The sequence below is a fragment of the Rosa chinensis genome, chromosome 5 (genome assembly GCF_002994745.2).
Source record: "Rosa chinensis cultivar Old Blush chromosome 5, RchiOBHm-V2, whole genome shotgun sequence".
Classification (NCBI taxonomy): domain Eukaryota; kingdom Viridiplantae; phylum Streptophyta; class Magnoliopsida; order Rosales; family Rosaceae; genus Rosa; species Rosa chinensis.
The window spans coordinates 7,367,260-7,390,912 of record NC_037092.1 but is presented as its reverse complement, the minus strand read 5'-3'; the positions used below and the strand labels follow the sequence as shown (position 1 = coordinate 7,390,912).

Below are 23,653 nucleotides of genomic sequence, written 5' to 3'. Positions count from 1 at the left end.
TCTATTTTTTCACCAGTAAACAGTAATAATTTCTAACATGGTGACAAGAAAATTTCTTCCATGTAACGTTGAAGGATACACTCTCCGATTTTCTCATCACACAACCAAATTTTTACAGCTAATCTAATATTATACAACATTGTTTCTCAACTAACTAATATTCCTCGCATTTGCGAGGTTTGATTCAAAAAAAAACCAACTAATATTCCCAATACGAAGACTACAAGATGTGGTCACATTCATTCTTGATTTACTACAAAAACTGAAAGAGAGTAATGTTCCGCAATATATAATGCTCTCAGTTTTCAACAGTTAAATCTGTAATAATAGATAAATTTAACTATTGAAAAATCAGGAGCATTATATAGTTCGAATAGTAAATTTCTTCCATATAAATAGCCTGGAAAATTTTTCAAGTACCAAGCGATCTCTTGGCGCGTGGAAAAACATCACTTCAATAAGCTCAGACAAAGCCCAGAGTGGCAGTGGAACTGGGATGTATGTCTTTGAGCAAACCCAGCACCTGCTGCATGCTGGGCCTTTTCCCAGGTGACTCCGCCGTACACAAGTACCCAACTCGGAGACTCTCCACCATCTCCCTCTCCAAATCCCCACCTTCCCTCAACCTCTCATCCAGCGCGTCCACCCCACGGGCCTCCCTCACCATCCTCCTCACCCACACCACCGTCTCCGCCATCCCGGGCCGCCCCGTCAACAGCTCCATCAACACCACCCCAAAACAATACACGTCCGTCTCAGTCCCGCCGCCGATATCTCCATCCCTCATCCCGAAATTCCGCAGCCCGAAATCGGCAATTCTCGGCTCAAAATTCGCCCCCAACAATATGTTCGAAGTCACAAGGTGGCCGTGGACCACCGGCTTCGACCCGGCATGGTGGAGGTACGCCAGCCCACGCGCTATGCCAACCGCAATGCGGTGGCGCGTGAGCCAACCCTTCTTCTCGGGCGAGTAGGCTCCACTCTGGTCCCACGTGTCGGCACTCCAATCCTCCACGTTGGGCTCCCCGGTTGGCAGCTCGTGCAGCCACCTGTGTAAATCCCCGTTCGCCATGAACTCGTACAAAACCAGCTTCTCTTTCCCTGTAAAAAAAACCAGACACACATTCCGTGTAAAACACTCAGACGGTAACTAAATCCCACGCTAATTTAATCTTAATTTGTGTTCTTCGAGAACAATCATGGCCTCTGTACTCTGTACCACTGTGGTTTAGCTAGATTTACGTGACGATAATGGCAGAGACACAGAGCAAACGTACGACCTCATAATACGTCATCGTAATAAAAGCACCCCGTGCCGTCATTAATATCGTTAGGTGAATTCAAAACCAAAATTCCGGGACGGTGAAACAGTACCTGCAATGCAGTAACCGGAGACAGGCAACAAGTTCGGGTGTTTCAACTTCGACAGGTTTTCGAACATGTCCACCGCCGCGTCGTGGTCGACGTCTCTGGCGTTTTCCAAGACCTTGATCGCCACGTGGAGGTCTCCGGGAAGCACGGCGGTGTAGACGGGCCCGCAGCGGCCCTCGGCCAGCTGGGAGTCTTTGCCGAAGTGTGACGTGGCGGCGATGAGGTCTTTGAAGGTGAGGTAGTTCATGAGCGGCTTCTCGAACATGACGACCTGAGCGGAAGTTGGCTCCTTGATGTCGGCGACCCAGGATGTCCCGGATTCGGTTTCGAAGGAGAACGGGCCGGACTTCTCGATCCGGACCCGGTCGAGCTGGACCGGTTTGGAGATGGCCCATTTGTGTTTCTTGGCAAATTGCATTCTTCTGTATCTGCAAGCTAAGCAGATGGCTATGAAAGCAAGCACAAATGTGGAGGCGCAAGATAGGCTGATAATGAGAGTCCTTTTGGGTTTTTTAAGGGTGGAGGGTTTTGGGAGGGGTTTAGGTTTTTGAATTGGGGATTTAAAATGTGGTGGTGGAGAGTGAGAGGTTGGGGATTTGGAATTGGAAGCATTGAAAGATGTAAGATTTAAATCCTTCCCGGCATGAATGAAAGCTGCTTTGCCAAATTTTTGGTACTTTTCTGGTCCGACTATACCTCTGAAATTATTGAACGAAATGTTCAAGAATTTGAGGGGACTAATGGGGGGAAAATCCGAAGGGAAAGAACCGTTCATGGAGTTGTTTGAGACATCTAAGTAGGTCAATGTGCGAAGAACAGAGATGGGTTTCGAGCTGCCAGAGATTTTGCAGCTCGAAATGTCGAGGTGGTGGAGGTTAGTGAGATTGGCAAGACCAGAAGGCAGAGCACCCAAGTTGTTGTGAGAAAGGTCGAGGATTTTGAGGTGTGGAAAACCAGACAGCAGAACAGAGTTGGTGAACCTGTTGCTGGAGAGATTGAGCTTCTGGACTGAGGAAACTGAACCGCTTTCGAACCCGAGGCTGCCGCCGAACTTGTTCTTGGAGAGATTGACTTCGAGTAAGGTTGGAAGGGACCAGAACCAGCCTGGGACAGAGCCTTTAAGAGAATTGTTTGACAGATCGAGGTTTTGAAGATGTGACATGTTTCTGAGGTACTTCCATGAGACTGTGCCGCTAAGGTTTCTGGAATGGAGCTTGATCTCTGTGATCGGTGGGTTTGAGCAGTTGGGAGTTTGATTTTGGAACCAAGAAAGATTGAAGCTTTGGACTGATTTGAAGGCCTTGGAGACTTGTTCTTGGTCTGTACTATTGCATGTTGATGTAGATTCCACTGTTGCAATCAGAACCAGAAGAAGGAAAAAAAACCCAAAGAAGAAGAAGATGATGAATCTCATTTTTGTGAAACGGGTTTCCAAGCTCTGTTAGCCTCTGCTTTTGTTTCATACTCGTTAAGGTTGTGGGTTTAAAAGAGGAGTGAGTGAAGTGGGAGAGGTTAAAGGCGTTAACTTTAACGGCGGAAGCTAACGGAGAGAGAGGTCCTTCCGAGGGAAATTGACAAATTGTACAGGGTTAACCAGACTCGACTGAGTTTAAGATCTTGAAAGTCAGCGGTTGCTGATGCGGTGATTGAGAAGTTGCTTTCAAAGCGAGAAAATTACAAGGTCTACATGCCAACCTCTTCTTCGTTGTTTCTGGTTTTGAGTTTGGGTAACTTGTTGTATTGGTTGGACTGATTTAGCTAGCTCCAGCTAGAAGGTAAAAATATGAGGTCAAAATTTGGGTTCTTTAAAAGAAAACAGAAAAAGAAAAAGAAAAAGAAAAAGACCCAGGTTGGGTCCTCAAAATTGGCACAAAATTATTAGAAAAAAACAAGTACTTTGTGGGTTATGGTACATGATCCTGTTATGGTACTTTTGAATTTCTTGGGTATGAAGCTATGATCAAAGAAAATAGATTTTCTTATGGTATTTGGTTTACCTAATATTCCTAATGACCCACTATAATTATAATTATAGACCATTTATAATCTAGTTTATATGGTCCAGTTGTTAATGTAGAACTAGGAACATTAGTTACTTTTAGTGTGCAGAATGGTAAAGATTAGTGGTTGTGAAACATAAAATACTAGCATTTCCAAGTTCCTAGTTTGCTTTAGATCAGCTTCTTGCCAAATCTTAGACTGTTCTAGCTTCTACAAATGTTTAAAATGGAGGATGACAAAACAATCGATCTTTCTTTGGGAGCTTATGCAATCTGTTCCTTGTTTTTATGTGTAATTTGTTTCTGTATACTCATTTGCATTCATGTGTTTTTTGTTTTTGGGACAGCTACTATTGTCCTAAAGTATTGAATGTTTATGTCAGTTCCTCATCCAGATGTTTTTGCTTGCCAGTATCTCTATGTGAGCTTATTAAAATATATTTAGCATATTTGATCCATGGTTATAAAGTATAATCAGTTTTTGATATGTTTCTGTTGTATGGGATGGAGCAAAGTGGTGACAGTGTTTTATGGTCTGGTATATAAAAAACTGTTACTAAGTGGGAAGATAATGGTTTCTTACACCCTTTCCCAAGCAGGAATTCAAATCCAATGCTTCTTTCATTGATCTTCGTAGGGGTTCTGAAATATGAAGCTCAATTAATTATAAGCCATAACAAATCATGGCAGAATTAATTAGCTTAATCCTCAGATAATTGAACTACTCATTCATGTTTTTCTGCATCTTTTTGACAAAAGCAAAACAACTTTGATTATTTTTTATAGTGCTACACTGACACTGGTGATGGGGAGGTGTGAAACTTGGATTGAATAATATCACAGGGGTAGACAGACATTTTTGCTTGACAGCAAATTCACATTTACATTATGATTTATAATATCAATTGCATAGTATTCCTTGACCAGAAAACCCCAGTCACATCCCCCTCTGACCTCAAATCTCGTAGTCAAAGAGGTGTTGTTTTTGTAGAAGTAATTGCAAGTATGGAACTTTAGAACTACTTCTGGATAATGTGAACTAGTTCCACTAGCTCTTCAGTCCACAAAGGTCTAACACAAAGTTAAGTTAGGTTGAACTTCATGGACATAGATATCTATACATTGTGTCTGCTCCACTTAGGTAGCTGGTATCTCTTGGGAAAGTTTCTCTAAGCTACTCCACCAATTAGGCAACTTAGAGTCGCGATAACTTGCTTCACCTTGAAGACGACCACAAACTGTGCACTCGGAAAAGTAGTGTACTTTTTGAATCACCACCTTTGACAAATATTTGTTGTAAATTCATATCTTTCTACTCGACATGTTGCACTGATATTATTCGTAACTTAATCATGCATAATATTCAATGTTGCATTCATAAAATGTGCCATAGTTATTGCTCTGCAATGCGGCATCAGATTTTCAAGTCTCATAATAAATTCCTGTGGATTTGGAGGGGAGGCAAGCAACTTGATCCACTTATCAGTATTTGCAAATATGGAAATTGGGTACATGTGGTCAATTATTTTCACCCACCCTGTCATGTGTCATGTGATCTTTGTCTCAATTCAGCTAGCATTTTCTTCACTTTCCAGTAAGATATATTAAATTTGAATCCCTTTGGAGGTTAAGTTTAACTTGTTCATCTAAAGGCAATTACCTAATCCTCAAAATTCCAAACCAAACCTTCCAATAGGAATGACACCCAAGCATTTGGAAATATAAAAATACAACTGAGATTTGGGAAATATTCTAAACAAAAGTAAAACATACCAAACCCTATACTCTAAACCTTAATCAATATTTTCCCCTTTTTCATTATATATTATTTGTTTATTGACTCATGATTCTAATTAGGCATAAATCATAATAGTCAATTTGCTATTGAAGATTTTATTTAAACCAATTTGCTAGTTTAGGTTTTCACAATTAGACAAGGGAAAAATTCACTAACGGTGTCTGGACAATTTGGTGACTTTCACAATGATACCTGAACTCTGAACGTTATCAATGTGATACATAGACTTTACTTTTCGTATTATTGTTGTACCTCTGGCGAACTTCCGTCACGTCTCTGTCAACTGTGAGCACGTGTGACTCACGTGAGCCCAAAAATGAGGGCAAAAAAGACATTTTATCCTCAGTTTGTTTTAGGGAAAAATTCACCTACGGTGTCTGGACACTTAGGGGACTTTCAGAATGATACCTGAACTTACAAAGTTATCAATGAGATACCTGGACTCATTTTTTCGTATCAACGTCGTACATACCACCAATTTTAGTCACGAAGCCGTTAAATTTTGCACGTGAGTAACTTAATGAAGACAAAAAGGACTGATGTACCCTCAAAATTTTTTTTTTCCTTTTCTTTCTTTCTTTATTCTTCTTCTTTCTTTCTTTCTTTCTTTTTCTTCTTTTTTGGTTTCTTATTCCCTTTATTTGAAACATCAAGATTCAAATCATCTTGCTTGTCCGATTCCTACCGTCGATTGTCGTCGCTGTGTCTCAATCCACCTTCATGCACCGCAAATGTTTTTGGTTCCCCCAACTTCAAATCCTACAGCAAATTGAAATTGTGCACTGAGGCTTCGTCGCTCACTCCAAGTTCATCCCCGCCGCTGCCGCCACTGACTTAGCCACCACCACTCTCATTCTCTCCTTCGACCCCCTTTTATATATCATTGATCAGAAACTCAGACGCCGCCAGCTCTCCACTCTCAAATCATAGCTCCAATCCCACCCCGCCATCCTCTTCGTCGTTCCCGACATGCAACACCATCTCCACACCATCCTCACCTGCAACTTCATCGGTCTAGCCGACAACTTCGACCTCTAGCCCAACTTCGATAAGAGGCAATTGTAGGCAAACAAAGATTAACAACTTCGGCCTCCACACCATCCTCACCTGCAGAAAATTCGAGCTGTACGTTCTGATTCACTAGTTCCGCCACTCCGCTGCTACCCACCATTGCCCCTCGCCGATTAGCAGACAAAGAACTCGGAGCCTCCACCATAGAGAAATTGAGGCTCGCGTTCTGCGTGTCCTGCGCGGCGGATATCAGCACTGTCGGAGAAGATGTTGTCTGAACAGAAATTGAGTTCAGGTTCCAAGGCGGCAGCTCGTCGAGCTCATCGATTGCGACCTTGGCTTTCTTGATGAGCCAATCGACGGCCTTGCTGGGCCGGTCGTATCCGAGTCGGTCTTGCACGTCCTAGAACTGAATGGCGGTGTGGGCGGCGAGCTAGACGTGATGGTCCCTGGGGCCTTTGGCAATGCAGACCTTGCTGTGGCGGTCCTTCCGGCCGGTGGCCCTTAAAATGTGGCCTCGAGCCTCCACTATTTCGCTGGCGGTGGAGGAAGAAGCAGTCCTTATCCCCAAGCCCAATCGAGAAGCAGCGGAGGACGACGTCATTGCACGGTGGTGGAGGTTGTTGTGGCTCTCCCCCATTTTTCTTCCTGCATATTCGATGGTGGATTCTCCGAAAGCGGTGGTGTTGGCAAGGAGAGAAGGAGAGAATAAAGAAACCGAAAAAGAAGAAGAAAAAGAATAAAGAAAGAAAGAAAGAAAGAAAGAAAGAAAAGAAAAGAAAAGGAAAAAAAAAACTTTTAAGGGTAAATCGGTCTTTTTGTCTTCATTAAGTGACTCACGTGCATCGCACGTGCAAAATTTAATGACTTCGTGACGGAAATTGATCGTAGGTACAACGTTGATATGAAAAAATGAGTTCAGGTATCACATTGATAACTTTGTAAGTTCAGGTATTATTCTGAATGTCCCCTAAGTGTCTAGACACTGTTGGTGAATTTTTTCCGAGGGAAAATCGGTCTTTTTGTCTTCATTAAGTGACTCACATGCATTGCACGTGCAAAATTTAACGGCTCCGTGACGGAAATTGGTCATAGGTACGACGTTGATATGAAAAAATGAGTCCAGATATCACATTGATAACATTCAGAGTTCAGGTATCATTGTGAAAGTCACCAAAGTGTCCAGACACTGTTGGTAATTTTTTCCCATTAGACAATTTGCTATCTTTTTGTTATATCAATTTGTCCATTTCTTCCTCCAAATATGGATTAATTTTAAAAATCTAAAGTAGTAAATGGATAATTTTGAAAATTTATGAAAGTAAATTGATTAATCTTGAAAGTTTAGAGTAGCAAATTGGCTCAAATAAAACCTATGTTAGCAAATTGGTTAATTTTGAAAATCTAAAGTAGTAAATTGATACTAAAGTAAATGTAGAGTAGCAATTTGACAATTATGCCTTTTAATGAAGATAATAATGCCTCGTTATTCGTGTTTGTGTATATTCATGGCCCATGTGGTTAGGGCCCAACCAAATCTTCTTTCTTGATCCGCAAGTCACAAAACCACGTACTCTGAAAAGTGAAAACCTAAAGCCATAAACCCCACTCAATCCCCCATCAATATACATAAACCCTAATCACAGTCACTCTGAATTCGTTTTAGAATTAAAAAGTCTTATAGCAGAATAAACTTAATGGAAGAGAATCATCAGTTAGACTAGGAAGAACTCCGCTACCTCCAGAGCATTGGCCAACCCCGCTGTATCATCAACCTCCTCAACATTCTGTCCAAAAAACCGTCTCTTCCATGATATTCTCAACTCAGAGAAGAAGCTGCTGCCACCTCCACAATCTTCTCAAAGCAAAGAGTCGAAGTCCTCCACCGTGAGCAAGATTGTCCCCACAAAAGAAGTTGTCACCTCCACCACCACCACCAAGCAACTAGAGAATCAGCAGCGGCGCCACCGGGAGGTAACGTCATCCGTGTGGAGGCCAAAAGGGGAGAAGAAGGCAGATGACCATCAACTTCCGAATCCCGAAAGGTTTTCTGTTTCAGTGAAAATCCCTAATTATGTACAACTGTACAAGAGTATGAAGGCTGCATTAGCAAAGGAAAGCAACGTAAGAAAGTAACAGTATCATTGGCAGGTAATACGCGTTTCTACGTCTTTCTAACCAAAGAAACAAATATCCTCGTACTTTCTTTAATTTCGTCATGTTTTTTTTTTCCCCTTGACTTGATCTATGTCATGGAATTAGGAAAAATTACCAACAAAATGCAAAAGATTCAACTCCTCGAACCTTTTCTTCTATGATTTAGAAGGTGGTGGTTCTAAAGTCCAAATTGTGGCTGATGCAAGGTATTAAATTTTGTGACCCCTACTCTCTCTCTCTCTTGTTGCTATTCTACTGTTTTTACTAGTTTGTGGCTCATCTGCAAATTACACGTTTTCAATTTGAAAGCCAGTAATTCTGTACGTGATGGAATTTGCTGTCAATGGAAGTTTAAGACTAAATCTCAACACAATGCGTTGTTTTCAAGTTAACTAATTGATTACTTTGTGTGTGTTCCAGCATTTCTTTTAATTAACACTGGTGGATTTCTTGTTCTTGTTTAGCGATCTTATGGAAGGACCAGTTTTGTTATCTTCACCGCATTATATTACATAATTTTGTTCCCTATTATCCTAGGCTTTTATGCAGGCAACTGTTATTTGTACATTTTTTTTCTGAACATTTGGATACGCTATGAAACTAAATGAAAAAGGAAGAAATTCAGTATGTAGAAGGATGAGTGGTCTATTTGATACATCTTTGGAACCCTGCTAAGAATGGAACCAAGTTCTTTTGATTTTGAGTGCCACCTGTATTGAATATTCCATTTCTGCTGTTCAGATCTTATAGAAGCATGAACTGATTGTACTAATATGTTGACTGCCACTCATCGGAAATTATGGATTAGTAGATTTACCCCTACTTATTATATATTTGCAACTATTTTGATGTGATTCAGTTTATCTTTCTCTTTTCTCCTGACCAAAAGTCTTTATTTTTTCATGCAGCAATTCAGAATTGGCTGAATCTGAATTTTCTAGGCTCCATTCTTTTGTGATGCCTGGTGATTTGGTTGGGGTAGTCGGGTTTTGATAGGAGCATATTTATGCTACGTTATTATTATTTAACCCTATGCTTTTCTTTGTTAGTTTATATTATTTTTAGCTGATTTATTTGTTTTTGTGTTTATTAGGTTTTCCAAAGCAAATTAGGAAAAGAAGGATTAAACACTACTAGCAAAATAACAACACACACGGATTTACTGTAGTTAAAAGCCACAGAAATCCGTGTGAAATAGAAATATTAACAGATAACCGTGTGAAATGAGCATAATTGGGCCCACAATAATTTACGCAGTAACAATATCAACAGAAATCTGTGTGAGAAAACAACAGTAATAGATGTCTTTGTAAAAACTAAAGCATTTTTGCATGGTTATCTGTGTAAATATGTATTTCACACGGACTTCTGTACATATTATAAATTAATTTATTTAGAAATAGTTAATTTCTATGTTATGTGAATTATAAAGGGACTGATTTCCGTTACAATAAATTTTTGGTATAGAATTCGGTGTGAAATGAGCAACACACGAATATCTGTGTGAAATGTAGACACGGATTTCTGTGTGAAAAAAAAAATAGCTACTGAATTCTATGTGAAAAAAATAGAATAGAGACAGAATTCCGTGTAAACAATCGAAGTTAATTACCGAGATAAATACACACATATTTCAGTGGTAAATATATATGTATTCCACACGGATTTCTGTGGTAATTTTTTCCCGCTCACTGTTTTGCAACAAATTCAATTTCCCTCCCCCAGTAGTTTTAGACTTTTAGTCTCACACACGCTGTCTCTCTCTCTCTCTCTGACCCTTTTCAGTTTTTCTTATCCTTTAGCCGAGTAAACTTTCTCCCTCTCTCATCTTTCCCTCACCTGCAAACCAAGAAAAACAATAAGCCTCAAGTTCTTTGGTTATTCTGGGAAATATAAATTCTACAAAGAATGGGTAATTCCTTTCTCTTTTTCTCTGTCTCTCCCTTTCTCTTATTGTTGGTCATGAATAGATCACTGAGCTATACACATGCGCTTCCTTTCATATCTGGGTGTTGTTGGTTGTACAGATCTTCGAATTTAGGTTTTGGTTCGACTTCCAGAGGAAGTAGCAGTTCAAGAAGCAGCTTAAATTCATCGTCGCGAAGCTTTCTTCTACAAAGTACGTCTTTACTCAGTGACCACACCTGTAATATTCTTATTTAGTTTTCGATTTGGAAATATAGATTTTCTTGTCATGCTTGGTTTGAATTCAGTACGCAAATCCTCTTTGTACATAATTGGTGGTTTAGTTTACTAGGGTGAAATTGTAGGTTATCAATTGGTATGAGGTGAAGCTTGTGTTTATGGCAAGATACATGTATCAGAAATATATGAGGGAGAAAATTCTGAGGTACAGAGGAGGCAAAGTCCATCATGATTCATCTAACAAGTCCCCAAAATTGGCAAAGGTAAGAACAAAAATTGTGCAATTCATGACCGCCAAGAATAGAAGTTCACTTCACTCATCTGCTACTGATTTGATAATATATATCTTAAAGGCACAATTGCAATTTTGGTCCTTATATAATTGTTCTTATTTTGATATCTCAATTATGCCTTTGTGTGGTATGTACTCCTTTTGAGATTGATGTTCACTATGGTGTTGTTGCTTTGGACTATTTTATTGAAAGGATTAGAATTTGTTTTTGGTTATTTGTGCAGGGGGAACATGAGGCTTACTAAAGAAACAGGTGAAATCTGAATTATGTCTTTCTGTAGTGTGTACTTATTTAAATCTGTTGTTCTTATATTTATTGTAAATCAAACACAGAACTGGTGCTGTTATTTTCCTTTTGTTATACTCTAGATCAATTTGAATCAGTCATTATCGTTAATCTTCTTTTTGGGATATCTATATTACTTGATTACTAGAAATGGAAGAGACAAACAAGGAGTTCCATGGGAGAGGCTTAACTTGACTAGATATCAACTTGATTGTTGTCCTGATATTTGCCTCTTAGGAAAAAAAAAAGGCTAGTAATCTCTGTTGGTTTTCTTTCTTTGTTGGCAACTTAACAAAATTGTAGCTTTCTGAGTTTTCTGTAGAACTTATTTGTTCTCATGATTTACAGTGTTTAACTTTGATTAGCTATAGCATGAACTGCTTGTCATTGCTAAAAGTATCTTTCCTGCATGCTACTCTTGGATAGTTGGAACCATTACTTTTGCGGTAACATACAAAAAAGCGTTTCTTCATTATGCTGTTTTTATAATCTTTTGGTAATTCTTTGTTGCTAATTTCTATTATTTCTTTCATTTTCCGGTGCATTTTTGTGCAGTTAGTCCTCAAAGCATTTGGATGGAAATTATTCTGGTGTTGATTTAATTGTTCTAGCTGCTAACTTTGCCGGCTGCAGTACTTTTACTAACAGAGTACTGTGAGAGTGTCTCAAGTGAGACTGAGAATGTTGGTCTTCCTATGATCTTGTTACATGGCTTTGGAGCCTCAGTTTTCTCTTGGAATTGGGTTATGAAGCTGTTCGCTAAGGTCATTGGTTCCAAAGTTCTGGCATTTTATAGATCGAAGTTTGGGTTGACACTTATATTCAAACTCTGTCAGGCATTTATCTTCTGGAAATGGGGAATCGAAATCTGTGAATCCGTACTCCATGGCATTTTCAGTGCTTGTTACCTTGTTTTTCATTGATTTTCTAGCAACTAAGAAGGCCATTATAGAGGGGTATGTACTTCTCCTGTTTTTTTGAGTTTTCTTTCATGTATTGTTCTTGTGGTGATTCATTTTCTCTAGCAGATGGATAGTTTACATGGTGATTCCTGTTCTTTGTTTCAAGGCTGTTAACTCTTTTAGGAGACTTTCTATGAGTATTATTCTTTAACTGAAAGCGAATATCTCTCTAATATCCCAGGCATTCAGCTGGTTCTCTTGTAGCAGCTGAGTCATATTTTGAAGCACCAAAACGTGTGGCTGCTCTAATCCTTATTTTTATCACAAGAAAATTTTGAGAAATAGGTGAGGAAAGAAAAAAAAAAAAAAAAACTGATCTTAGTTTTTTTTAGCCATGTTTTTGGAGAATCTGAGATGGTAGTTTAAGTGATGGTCTTCTTGTTTGTTTGCAGCCAAGACTTATCATGTCAACCAGATACAAGTGATGGCGATTAGAGTTGGGTTTTCAATTTGCACAATTAATTCTTATGCACAAGCTGTTATTTATTTCAAAATTATATGTTTAGATTGTCAGTATCTTCAGTAGGTTTACTTTGCAATTTCAGAGCAAATATGTTGTTGGATAGATTGGCTCTATCTTGTTGAAATGTTCAGGGAAAAAAAAATTGGTTACTGATGTATTTGATAATTAATTTGCAAAATATTTTTTTTTGAAAGCTATAACTCTTTCACACAGAAATCCGTGTGAGATAGAATGTATGTATTTGACATAGATATCTGTGTGAACAACTTACGTATTTGACACAGATATCTGTGTAAAAAAGGAAGTTGTTCACACGGATTCATTCCATTACGGTATTTTATATTTATAGAAAGATAGTGGGGCCCACGTCTTATAGTCACACGGACAAGATAATCCGTGTGAGATGAGTATTACCCCCCCTCCAAACCACACGGTAACTCAATTTGTGCATGTACTGTGGGTAAAAGCCATTACTCACTGAAATCCGTGTGAGAAAGTATTATTACACACAGATTAAAATCAGTGGGTAAATGCTGTTTTGCTAGTAGTGAAAGAAGGAAAGTGCGTGGAATTTTGATTCAATAAGGATTTTCGATGGATTATGACTTTTCTTTGAAGCAAAGAGTTAGAGATCCACAAGGAAACAAAGTGGAAGAGTTTTAAGACTGAATAAAAGGCTTTTAGAAGAGACAATAATAAAAAAAAGAACGCACAAGAGAAGCAACTCAAGGAGAAGAAGTAAAGTTCGGAGCCCAGAAACGATCGATCGTTTCGTTATGGAGATCGATCGTTTGCCCTGTTTTCCATCTTTTTGATTCTTTCTTCTTTCCAAAACTCATGTATTTCTTTTGTGTGTTTTCCAAGATGATGAGTAGCTAATTTTCTTTTAGTTAGGGGCTGCTTTCAGCCCTAGACATGGTGTAACTATGATGTTGGTGTTTATTTAATAAGTTCTTTGGATTTCGGATATTCATTGGTTTATTGTTTGTTCATTGATCAACTTTGTATGTCTATTGATGGTGCGCAACATTAGTATGCATGCTAGGTTGTAAAGCTATGAGTGTCTTGTATGATCATCATATCTATTTGCATTCTAAGAGTGGCGAGTGAATGACTTGAGCCCCATTCGTATAAACCAACGTCTAGGTAGATTAGGACAACATCAGTACTAAAATTGCCTAGCCTTATTCATAATCTTTTAGACCTTAATGACTTCTAGGTGAGAGCTGGGCAAGAACATCACTCTAGGTTCCATTCTAGAAGCTAAGTTAAGTTCAAAACATCATTCTCTTAACATACCAAGTAAGAAAGATTGATAGGTTAAGTAAAACACATCATTGGCTTAGCTTGAGTAAGGATATCCGAATGAATTGAACGTGTTAGTAAATACATCATAGGTGTAATCATTGTCTAGTAGTGAGAAGTAGTTCCTAGCTAGTTTTCTCATATTTGATCAAAACCAAAATCCCCAAATTGTTTTCTGTTTTCGTTAGTCTTCTGTCCTTCGTTTTATTCATTTTATTTAGTATAGTAATTCAACTTCGATTACCCCCAAATTTTGTATGCGTCTTCATCTGTGTGTCTAGTTAGTATGTATTTAATTTTATAATTTTTGGTTGAGTCTACTTATAGCTTTTATTTTCGTCTTTGTTTAGTGTCTGTTTCGAGTTTTCAGAGTCTGTTTTGCAATTGTTGAGCCACAATCCTCTACGGGAGACACCCTCTTTCCTATACTACTATCGATAACCATTGAGATTGTAGGGATTTATTTATACCCCTATTTTAGGTGTATTAGGTTTCCAGGTTTGTCTAAAAGTTGTGAAGTAGCAATGAAGAAGAAAGCCGAAGGAAGGTTATGGAAAAAGAAAGAAAGAGTAAGAACACCTTCACCAAGGCACCTCCAATTAGATCAAGGCTTGAGTTACTACGAGATTGCTCGAGTATCATCAATGTGCATTAAGGAGGAGTGTTGAAAGTTAATGCACATTGATCATTTAGGATAATCTAGCTACGTCAATCTAGAGAAGTCTAGAGCAATCAAGAGAAATCTAAGAGTTGCTAGAGTAATCTATAACATGATCTAGTATGACCATGCATGATAGGTAGTGCCTGCAAGAAGTTTCTAGACTTATCATGTAAGTAAGTGTAGGAAGTCTCTAGAACTATCATGTAAGGATGGTAAGGCTCTAGATTGATCATGTAAGTGAAATTAAGATCTAGAATATCTAACAAGTCTAGGGCAGTCTAGAATGATCCATCAAGGTCCATAAATATGTAATGCACCCTTGTAATCAATAATAAAAGGAAAAAAAAAACAAGAAGCAAGTTAAGCAATACAATTGAAAGTTTCAAAGTATTGCTATTATTCCCTCCTCTGTGTCAATTGCTTCTCCTCCAAATCATATCCTCCTAACATAGTTGTCCTAATAACATTTTCTCCCAACTTCTAGCTCTTAAATACTTTGTTCTAAACACACAGTCCTAGGCCACTACTATCAAAAGCTTCCGCACCAAATTACAACCGTGATATCAAAGCCACAAATTCTATCATTAAGAGAGCTTTTGACGAGATTCAAATCTGCCTGATGTTTTCTTCGTCCAGAAAAATAAGTTTTGAAGAATTAAGACTTCAATATGATAAAGAAAAAAAGAAGAATTAAGCTCAACTGGGGTAGATTCCTTTCGCTCATATAATGATGAATGTGAATTTGATTGCAATATATCTTGGAAAATGGGTGGAAAGCAAGGTATCTAGGTTCCTTTTCTCTTACTAGGTTATCATTACCTGAAAGAACTTTATGGACAGTTTCATTATGTGTCTTCATCTCCCCTCCCTGCTCAGAACGCAGTTTGAACATTCTCAATCTTTTTTTTTTTTTCCTGAAGGAGTTTAAAGACAACATATTTAAGAAGGAAATATCCTAGATATATTGGCAGACGTGGCTCTTCCAAAATCATTAGATTACTTGGAGGAAGGAGATTTTATCAACTTCACCAAAACTGCCGGCTTCTCATTGTAGACGAGCTCGATCCTAGTTGAAGCTAGAGAATTTGTTTCACTTATTGGATTTTTGCTAATTATTCTGTTCACAGAACTAGAGACTAGAGTTAATCGATCGATAGCAACAAAATCGTGCCTCGCCATTGAACGTATCAAAAAGATATAAAAACTAGATATTCTATTATTTTACATTCTACTGTACGTGAGGAACACAAGTCGTCTTTGTGCAACCATGCCACTAGCCTTAAATTATATATAAAGTAATAATTAGACGAAATCAGAATCAGCTGTACATCCTAAAATTTAACTAAATATGAAATTAGAAATTCTCATCTAAGAGCGGTGTTTTTTGAAAGCAAGAACCTCCATATTGATCTCGCAATTTTTCATGATGGTATGTAGCTGATCCGTGACCGTGCTTAAAGCTCCATGGTTCATATCGATATGGGAAAATTTCGCAAACAGTACACCAAGTAAAGGCCACTAATAATTCTTATACACAAAGTTTCAAACCAAACATTTCGGTACACAAAATCTGAAACTCGACCCACTATCAGTACACGACGTCAATTTTTGACACCAAAATGTCCATTATGCCCTCAATTATTATTATTTTTTAATAATTTTTTTTCTGTTATTTTTTTTCCTTCGTTTTTATCTCTTTCTTCTTCCTTCTTCTGGGCTCACTCCCTAGCTTCCAACGCCGCCCTTGCAAGATGAGCTTCTCCCGTCGCTGCCGCTCCGCCTCCACGTGGTTGAGCGGCGTGTCTCGGCCCAGCTCGGGTTTCCGGCCCAGTTTCTTCGGCGCTCTTTTCATTTGGCAGTCGGAATCTGCGAAGTCCAGGTTTGGGTTCGGAGCTCCGTTCTTCTTCTTGCTAGAACCAAAAACATGTTTCTTGTCGTCATTGTACGAGCTGTGATCCTCTTCCTGCACGCCGGCAATAATGCCAATGTCAAAAATGGAGAAATTCCGGTTGATGAACTCGAGCGGTCTTGTTTCCGGGTCGGGCTGATCCGACCAGAACAACTACTTGGCTTGCTGGATCAACCCCCAGTTTTCTCTGATCAAACCGGAGGAACCCATTTCAAGAACATCGTCGGAAGTTGGGATGCAGATCAAGGTCTTGATCCCGTGGATTTGGGCCTCTTTGGCTCTCTCGCAGTTGTTGAACTGAAGCTCGTGGGCCCCGCTTAGCTAGATTACAGTCCCGGAGTTGAAGGCCTTGCCGGGAACAGAGCCGTCCCTGACTGTGAAAGATCGAGTGAGGGAGTGAGCCCGGAAGAAGGAAGAAGAAAGAGATAAAAACGAAGAAAAAAAAATTATTAAAAAAAAAAGAACTGAGGGCATAATGGACATTTTGGTGTCAAAAATTAACGTCGTGTACTGATAGTGGGTCGAGTTTCAGATTTCGTGTACCGAAATGTTTGGTTTGAAACTTTGTGTATAAGAATTATTAGTGGCCTTTACTTATATGGCAAATAGTACTTGGACAAACAAGCTCCTTCAAAGCTTTAAGATTCGCTTTTTTTCTTCGTCTTTATCATATGTTCCAGCTCCTCAACGAACCTCCAATTCTCTGTCACAAAATCTTCTTTCAAAAGATTATCTACTTCTCTAATCTCTTCTGGACTTAAATCCTTGCAGGATACATCAAGTGCACATAGTTCACTCGGCCAAACACACAGCCACGTCATAAACGGACAAGTTAAATTTATATTATCAAAGGCCTTCTCATATGACCCAATGTTGGAGGTGAAAAATTTCGATTAGGAATTTGGCCCAACAATTAATGCGGACTGGAGCGGAAGCCGAACCGGGGTCAATCGAGAGGTTTCTATTCATCGTTGACTTGATGTTGATGAAGCAAAGACTCCTCTTGGTTTCGTAACTTGTCACCGCTCCGCGATTCCTCTCCACTTCGTAACCTCTCACCGTCGCCTCCCTCTGTAGTCTCCCTACGCAAGCTCCCTCCATAGCCTCCCTATGCAAGCTCCCTCCGTAACCTCCCTTCGTAGCTTCTCTCCGTAATCTCTCTCCGCTCCGTCACCTCTTATGTAATCTCCCTACATAACCTCCCTCTGTAATCTTCCTACGTAACCTCTCTCCGTAGCTTCTCTCTGTAATCTCTCTTCGCTTCTTGGCTTTGACAAGGAAGCGGAGACTCTTCTTCGCCGTCGGTGTGAAAGGGGGCGGGGAGTACTTGCAAAATACCCTCCGATGCCTAAGTCAGTGTTTTTCCGAGTCGAGTATAAAAGTCTCAACTAGAGTTTGATGCCATACCTGATCGTTTTGTCCCTATTTATAGGTGTCTTACAACTTAGGCTACAATAACCATCACTTATTGGCGGCCATGATTGCCACACTGAATGTTTCATTAATCGTTGCATTTACGGCTACATTAACTGTCGTATTTACTGCTTCCATTACTTCTCTTTAATTGCCTTGATCGTAGGGTCAAATTTGTTGACCACCCTCACACCCAACAGTATGAATCATAAACACTCTGATGCCTGCTGGATGACAATCGAAAAGGCCATATAGGGGAAACCCAAAATGTTCCTACAATACTTTTAAATAAATTCTAACCGTCATCTCTGGTATTCCCATTCCAATGATGATTATACATGGATAATCATCGTAAAAATTGTCTTGCATGAGATTATAAAAAGTGGATTTCTTTTCACCACCAATTCGAACTTGGCTCCACGATTCTTCAAAATAATATCTGAATGCATAGAAGGGATGGGTACCCATCATCCTGGCTTTCACAAAAGGTTTCATACACCTCTCTGCTCCAACGAAAGCAGACCTCCAACAACACTTCTTACACTACCATCTACGTAGAGACTTGATCTGCTGCAGCTTATATAGTGCAACAGATGTCATCAAGAATATCTTGTTGTTTGTGTTTTAGTTGTGATCTTCAATGGTGACGCTTTTGACGAGCATGTCATCCACATATACCTCCATGAACTTACCAATATGATCTGCGAACATGGCGTTAACCAGTCTCTGGTAGGGGTCGTCAATGGGCAGCCCTGCCCAAAATTAATGGGCTCGGGCCGGGCCGGGCCAAAACATTTTTTTTTTAATTTTTCGGGCCGGGCAGGGCCGGGCTTCTCTTAAAAATCAAGGCCCAGGGCCGCCCATGGGCCCAGGGCCTTACGGGCTTTTTAGGGCCGGGCCGGGCCGGGCTTTTTTGGATGGGCAGGGCCGAGTCCATTATATTTATATGTCATATTATTTTGTTAAAAAAATACAAAAACCTATGAAAAAATGATGATATGCTAATTATTGAACAAAATAAAATACAAAATTAAAAAAACATATGGCCTAATGCAATAATTAGTTCAATATAACTACATAAAAATATATTAATACAAAAATTGAATGGGCTTTCGGGCGGGCCTATAAGGCCGGGCCGGGCGGGCTTTAATGGGCATATAACGGGCCGGGCCTGGGCTTTGAACCCTCCGCCCTAGCCCTGCCTCGTGCCCAATGGGCAGGGCCGAAATGGGCTTTTCTGCGGGCCGGGCCGGGCGGGCGCCCATGGGCTTTTAGGCCCGCGGGCCAAATGATGACCCCTAGTCTCTGGTATGTGGCCCGGGCGTTCTTTAGACCAATCGACAATACCTTGCAACAGTACAAACCCTTATCGGTGGTGAAAGATGTGTGCTCCTCATAGGAGGGTTCCATGGCTATTTGGTTGTAGCCTGAGAAGGCGTCCATAAAATTGAGGAGCTTGTGGCCTGTAGTGGAGTTGACTAACTGATCGATTCGTGGTAGGGGAAAATTGTCCTTTGGGCAAGCCTTGTTCAAGTTGGTGTAATCGACACACATGCGCCATTTTCTGTTAGGCTTCTTTACCATTACAACATTGGAGAGCCATGTCGGGTAGGAGACTTCTCGGACAAACCCGATGTCTTGGAGTTTCTTAACCTAAGCCTGGATCGCTTTGTATTTTTCTTCCGTGAAGACCCTTCATTTTTGGCGAATTGGGGGAACGTCTGGTGAGATGGTGAGTTTGTGGGTCAACAGCTCTGACGAGATTCCTGGCATATCAGCGTACGACCATGCGAACACTTCATGTTGGGTCTTGAGGAAGGCGATTAGCTCTGCTTGGAACTGTGGATCCGTTTTGGACCCGATCTTAACTTTTCTTTCTGGGTGTGCATCGAAAATAAAGATCGATATCAGGTCTTCCAAAGCATCTGGTCTTGGGTGTTTGAGTATGCGCTTATCGTCCTTCTTTTTGCTGCTTGTGTCGCTATCGTCTGGAGTTTCAGGATCTTCCCTTGGATCATCGAGCTTGTCGGATGGAGAAGGTAGGTCTGAAGTTAGAAGTACCTCTCATCTGCCGTGTCCCCCTCGCGACAGTCAAGGAGTTGCATTGTCTCCTGAGCTCTTGATTGCCTCTGACTGTGAGCAGGGTTCTAAAAATAGGCCTAGGCGCTGGGATACCGTTCGGATTTTAGGCTACTCGGTCGAGCTGGGCACCGGGCTGATAGTCGGCCGCCTAGTCGGGCTAGGCGGAGCCTAGGCAGCTTAGGCGGGTCTTCCTGGGCGCTGTGCGACTAGGCGCTGCTTCCTTTTTTTTTTTTCGTAAACTCTCACTTCAGTCTCGAACTCAAACTCTCAAGGTTGGTTGCAACTCGAAGTCGAAACCTAAAACCTCTGTAGAGACAAAACACTCACTGTCGCCGTCTTTGCTCTCTCTCTCTCTCTGGCACCGCGGCACGGCCTCTCTCCCTCTCTCCGGCAAGGCCGCACGACTCATCTCTCCATCTGTGCAGAATTGGTAAGTTGAATTTCTGGGTTTTGACTTTTGAATCGATCTGTTGTGGGTTTTGAATCGATCTGTTGTGGGTTTTAGATCTATATGTTTCTTACTCTTTCATGAATTTCTGGGTTTTCATTTCAAGTATCGAGCTCACCAGCCTCGCCTTCAACTGGTCGCCTTCTTGGTTCGATTGAATAAATTCAGAAATCTTCAATTTCTGGGTAAGTTGCTGCCTTCCTTAGTTGATTTTGGTTCGAATAATGATTATTGAATATTGTTTTTGGTTGGATTGAATGAATATTGAATATGTTTGATGCTTCTGTTTGATGCTTTTGGTTCTAATTAGATAATGATCATTCAAGTATTTTCTCAAGTGCAGTGCAAAATTCACTAACCTAATAGTTATGAGCAAGCACGAAAATCATAAAATAGTAGCTTGATTGATTTTTTGAAGTAGCTTTGTTGATGTGATTTTGTATCTTGAACTAGTGCCTTTTCCTCTTATCTGGTCATCTGGATTTATTCCTATCATTTTATTCACACTTCTATTTTGTTTCTGTGGGCTTAGAGTTGTAGCTCATATTACTGTTTCTTTTTACATTGTTGTGTAGTTGAAATCACATACTGCTTCTAGAAAGACTGTTTCTAACAAAAGTTGCTGTTTGAAAATTGAAACAGAAGTTGTGTTTGATTAAGTGATTAACAGAAGTTGTTGTTCAGTGTTTCATGAATGCTATGGTGGTGTTTGTTACTTTGCTTTGCTTACTTTGGTAATTGAATATTTGTTTGCATCTATTTTGGTAATTGAATATTTGAAATGGTTGTTGAATATTTGTTTTTACTTGTTTAGGATAATGGCAGGCACTACATCTTCCCCGGCATCTAATGCAATGTCTTCAATGGATAGATCTTTAAAGCGTGGTTTGGGTGATATTGGATGGGAGTATGCGGAGTTGGCGGATGCTTCAAACTTGGATAGGTTGAAGTGTAAGTTGTGTGGGAAATTGGTGAGTGGTGGAATATATCGAATGAAGCAACATATTGCCCACATAAAGGGAAATGTGGCTCTTTGTAAAAAGTCTTCGGATGAGGATATAGCCAAATGCAAGAATGCTATTGAAGAGGCAAAGTCTAAGAAGAAACAAAAGAGTATGCATGAAGTAGAAGTGAGGCAAGAAGTCATTCTTGAAGGAGATGAAGACAATGAAGCGAGTCAAGGGACAACAAGAAAGCCGCATACCCTTGGGCCTATAGACCGTTTTGCATCCCCCATTGATCCGGATTCTTTAATGGATGGAAGTAGGAAGATGAGGCAACAAAATATCAATGATGCACTTTTCAAGAAAAGAACACATAGTGTGCATCAATACTTGGCTAGATGGGTGTATGAAGCCGGGATTCCTTTTCATGCCATTGATAGTGATAGCTTCAAGAGGTATGTTGAAGCGGTTGGTCAATTTGGCCCGGGTTACCAACCTCCAAGCCAATATTAATTAAGGGAGCCACTATTGAAGGAAGAGGTAGAGAGAACTAAAAGCTCATTGAAGAAACAAGAAGAAGAGTGGGCTTTGAATGATTGCTCTATTATGACCGATGCTTGGAGCGACCGGAAAAGAAGAAGTATCATGAATTTGTGTGTCAATTGTGCGGAAGGCACAACTTTTCTTTCTTCTAAGGAAGCAACGGATGAGGCACACACTGGGACGTATATTTTTGAATATGTGGACAAGTGCATTGAAGAAATTGGACCACAAAATGTGGTTCAAGTGGTGACGGACAATACTTCAAATAATATGGCGGCGGGAGATTTGATGAAGTTGAAGAGGCCAAACATATTTTGGACTTCATGTGCAACTCACACCTTGAATCTTATGCTTCAAGGAATTGGCAACCAACCTAGATTCAAAGGGGTGATTGAGAAAGCAAAGAGCTTCACCATCTACATTTATGCACATCACAAGACTTTGGCATTGATGAGGAAGTTTACAAAGAAAAGAGATATAGTGAGCCCGGGAGTCACTAGATTTGCAACCGCTTTCCTCACTTTGCAAAGCTTGATGGAGAAGAAGAATGAGTTGAGAGCTATGATTACTAGTGATGAATGGAATGCAAGCAAGCATGCAACAAGTGTAAAGGGGAAGGTGGCGGTGAATATTGCTTTGAGTGCTTCTTTTTGGAATGGGGTAAGTCTTTGCTTGAAGGTGTTTGCCCCTTTAGTCAAGGTGCTTCGCCTTGTTGATGGGGATAGAAAGCCATCAATGGGCTTTGTGTATGGAGAACTACTTAGAGCTAAAGAGGAGATTAAAATGACATTCAAAGATCAAGAAGCTCACTATCGTCCAATCCTTGACATTGTTGATGGAAAAGCCCGTGGTCGACTTGATAGTCCATTGCATTTAGCGGGTTACCTCTTGAACCCTTACTACACATATGCTAATCCAAGCATTGAGAATGATAATGTGGTCATGGATGGATTCTTCACTTGTGTTGAGGTATTCTTTCCCGATGACATTCAAACTCAAAGTTTGGTGACAAATCTAGAATTGCACAAGTATTTGAAGAAAGATGGTGGATTTGGAAGAGCTTTGGCTAAGGCGAGATGCACACAAAATGATGACAATTATAATCCGGGTAAGAAATACCAACTTATTTTGTTATATAGCCAATTGTTATTGTTTTGTTTGTTTTGCTTTTGGAGTTTGGCTAATTCATAATTGTTGTTGTTTTGTTTTTTTATTTTTTTTTTAGTTTTGTGGTGGAATATTTATGGAAACCTTGTACCAAAATTGCAAAGTATGGCTAAAAGGATACTTGCATTGACCACAAGCTCATCCGGATGTGAGAGAAATTGGAGCACTTTTGAGGGGGTAAGTACTTATTTAGTTATGCATTTTTGTAAGTTTATAAGCAAGTAGTGATGTAGTTTATTAATTATTTAGAAACTCATAATATACTAACTTTTTTTTCAATTTATGTAGATCCATACAAAGAAAAGGAATAGACTAGACACAACGAGGTTAAACAATTTAGTCTATGTCCAATTCAATGCCAAGATCATCAACAAGAAGAGAAGAATGAAAGAGAAGAATGTGGATGTATTACTAGCAAGTGAAGCTACTATGGCCCAAGGATGGATTGTGGATGGTGGTGATGAAGATGTAGATTCCGATCTTACTAGTGAAGTAGTTGGAGAGGGATCGAGATTGGGAGTGGGAGTGGATAGTAGCTTAGAGCCTAGGAGAAGTTGTAGAATTCAAGAAATTAGAGAACTTCATGAGGAGGATTTTGTATCGGATGAAGAGGAAGAAGATGAGAAGAATTTTGAGTTTGAGTCCGATGAGGAGGGAGTACTAGAGGGATATGGAGAAGAAGAATTTGAGGATTAG

At 39.9% G+C, this 23,653-nt stretch overlaps 2 protein-coding genes and 1 long non-coding RNA gene across 3 annotated transcripts; 2 read left to right on the top strand and 1 right to left on the bottom strand.

Moving 5' to 3' along the window:
* LOC112165247 (calmodulin-binding receptor kinase CaMRLK) lies at positions 1 to 3,068 on the bottom strand. The gene is made up of 2 exons (XM_024301713.2): positions 1,375 to 3,068; positions 1 to 1,101 (listed from the first exon to the last, which is right to left on the bottom strand). Exons 1-2 carry the CDS (start codon positions 2,783 to 2,785, stop codon positions 464 to 466), a joined length of 2,049 nt encoding a protein of 682 aa, XP_024157481.1. The 5' UTR covers positions 2,786 to 3,068; the 3' UTR covers positions 1 to 463.
* A 7,992-nt stretch (positions 3,069 to 11,060) lies between these two features.
* On the top strand, positions 11,061 to 12,555 carry LOC112165248. Its single transcript, XR_005800623.1, has 4 exons — positions 11,061 to 11,506; positions 11,616 to 12,016; positions 12,204 to 12,307; positions 12,415 to 12,555. It is a non-coding gene; the product is annotated as an uncharacterized LOC112165248 (long non-coding RNA).
* A 9,298-nt stretch (positions 12,556 to 21,853) lies between these two features.
* Positions 21,854 to 23,653, top strand: LOC121049134. The gene is made up of 3 exons (XM_040505696.1): positions 21,854 to 22,898; positions 23,016 to 23,134; positions 23,246 to 23,653. The coding sequence occupies exons 1-3, from the start codon at positions 21,854 to 21,856 to the stop codon at positions 23,651 to 23,653; spliced, it is 1,572 nt and encodes a 523-aa protein (XP_040361630.1).

What these genes read in the sequence shown, in the direction of transcription:
- LOC121049134 (XM_040505696.1), top strand. Translation starts at nt 21,854, where the DNA reads ATGACCGATGCTTGGAGCGACCGGAAAAGAAGAAGTATCATGAATTTG. An exon ending in TGATGACAATTATAATCCGG is followed by an intron (nt 22,899 to 23,015) that starts GTAAGAAATACC and finishes TTTTTTTTTTAG; the next exon opens with TTTTGTGGTGGAATATTTAT. An exon ending in ATTGGAGCACTTTTGAGGGG is followed by an intron (nt 23,135 to 23,245) that starts GTAAGTACTTAT and finishes CAATTTATGTAG; the next exon opens with ATCCATACAAAGAAAAGGAA.
- LOC112165247 (XM_024301713.2), bottom strand. Translation starts at nt 2,785, where the DNA reads ATGAGATTCATCATCTTCTTCTTCTTTGGGTTTTTTTTCCTTCTTCTG. An exon ending in CTCCGGTTACTGCATTGCAG is followed by an intron (nt 1,102 to 1,374) that starts GTACTGTTTCAC and finishes TTTTTTTTACAG; the next exon opens with GGAAAGAGAAGCTGGTTTTG.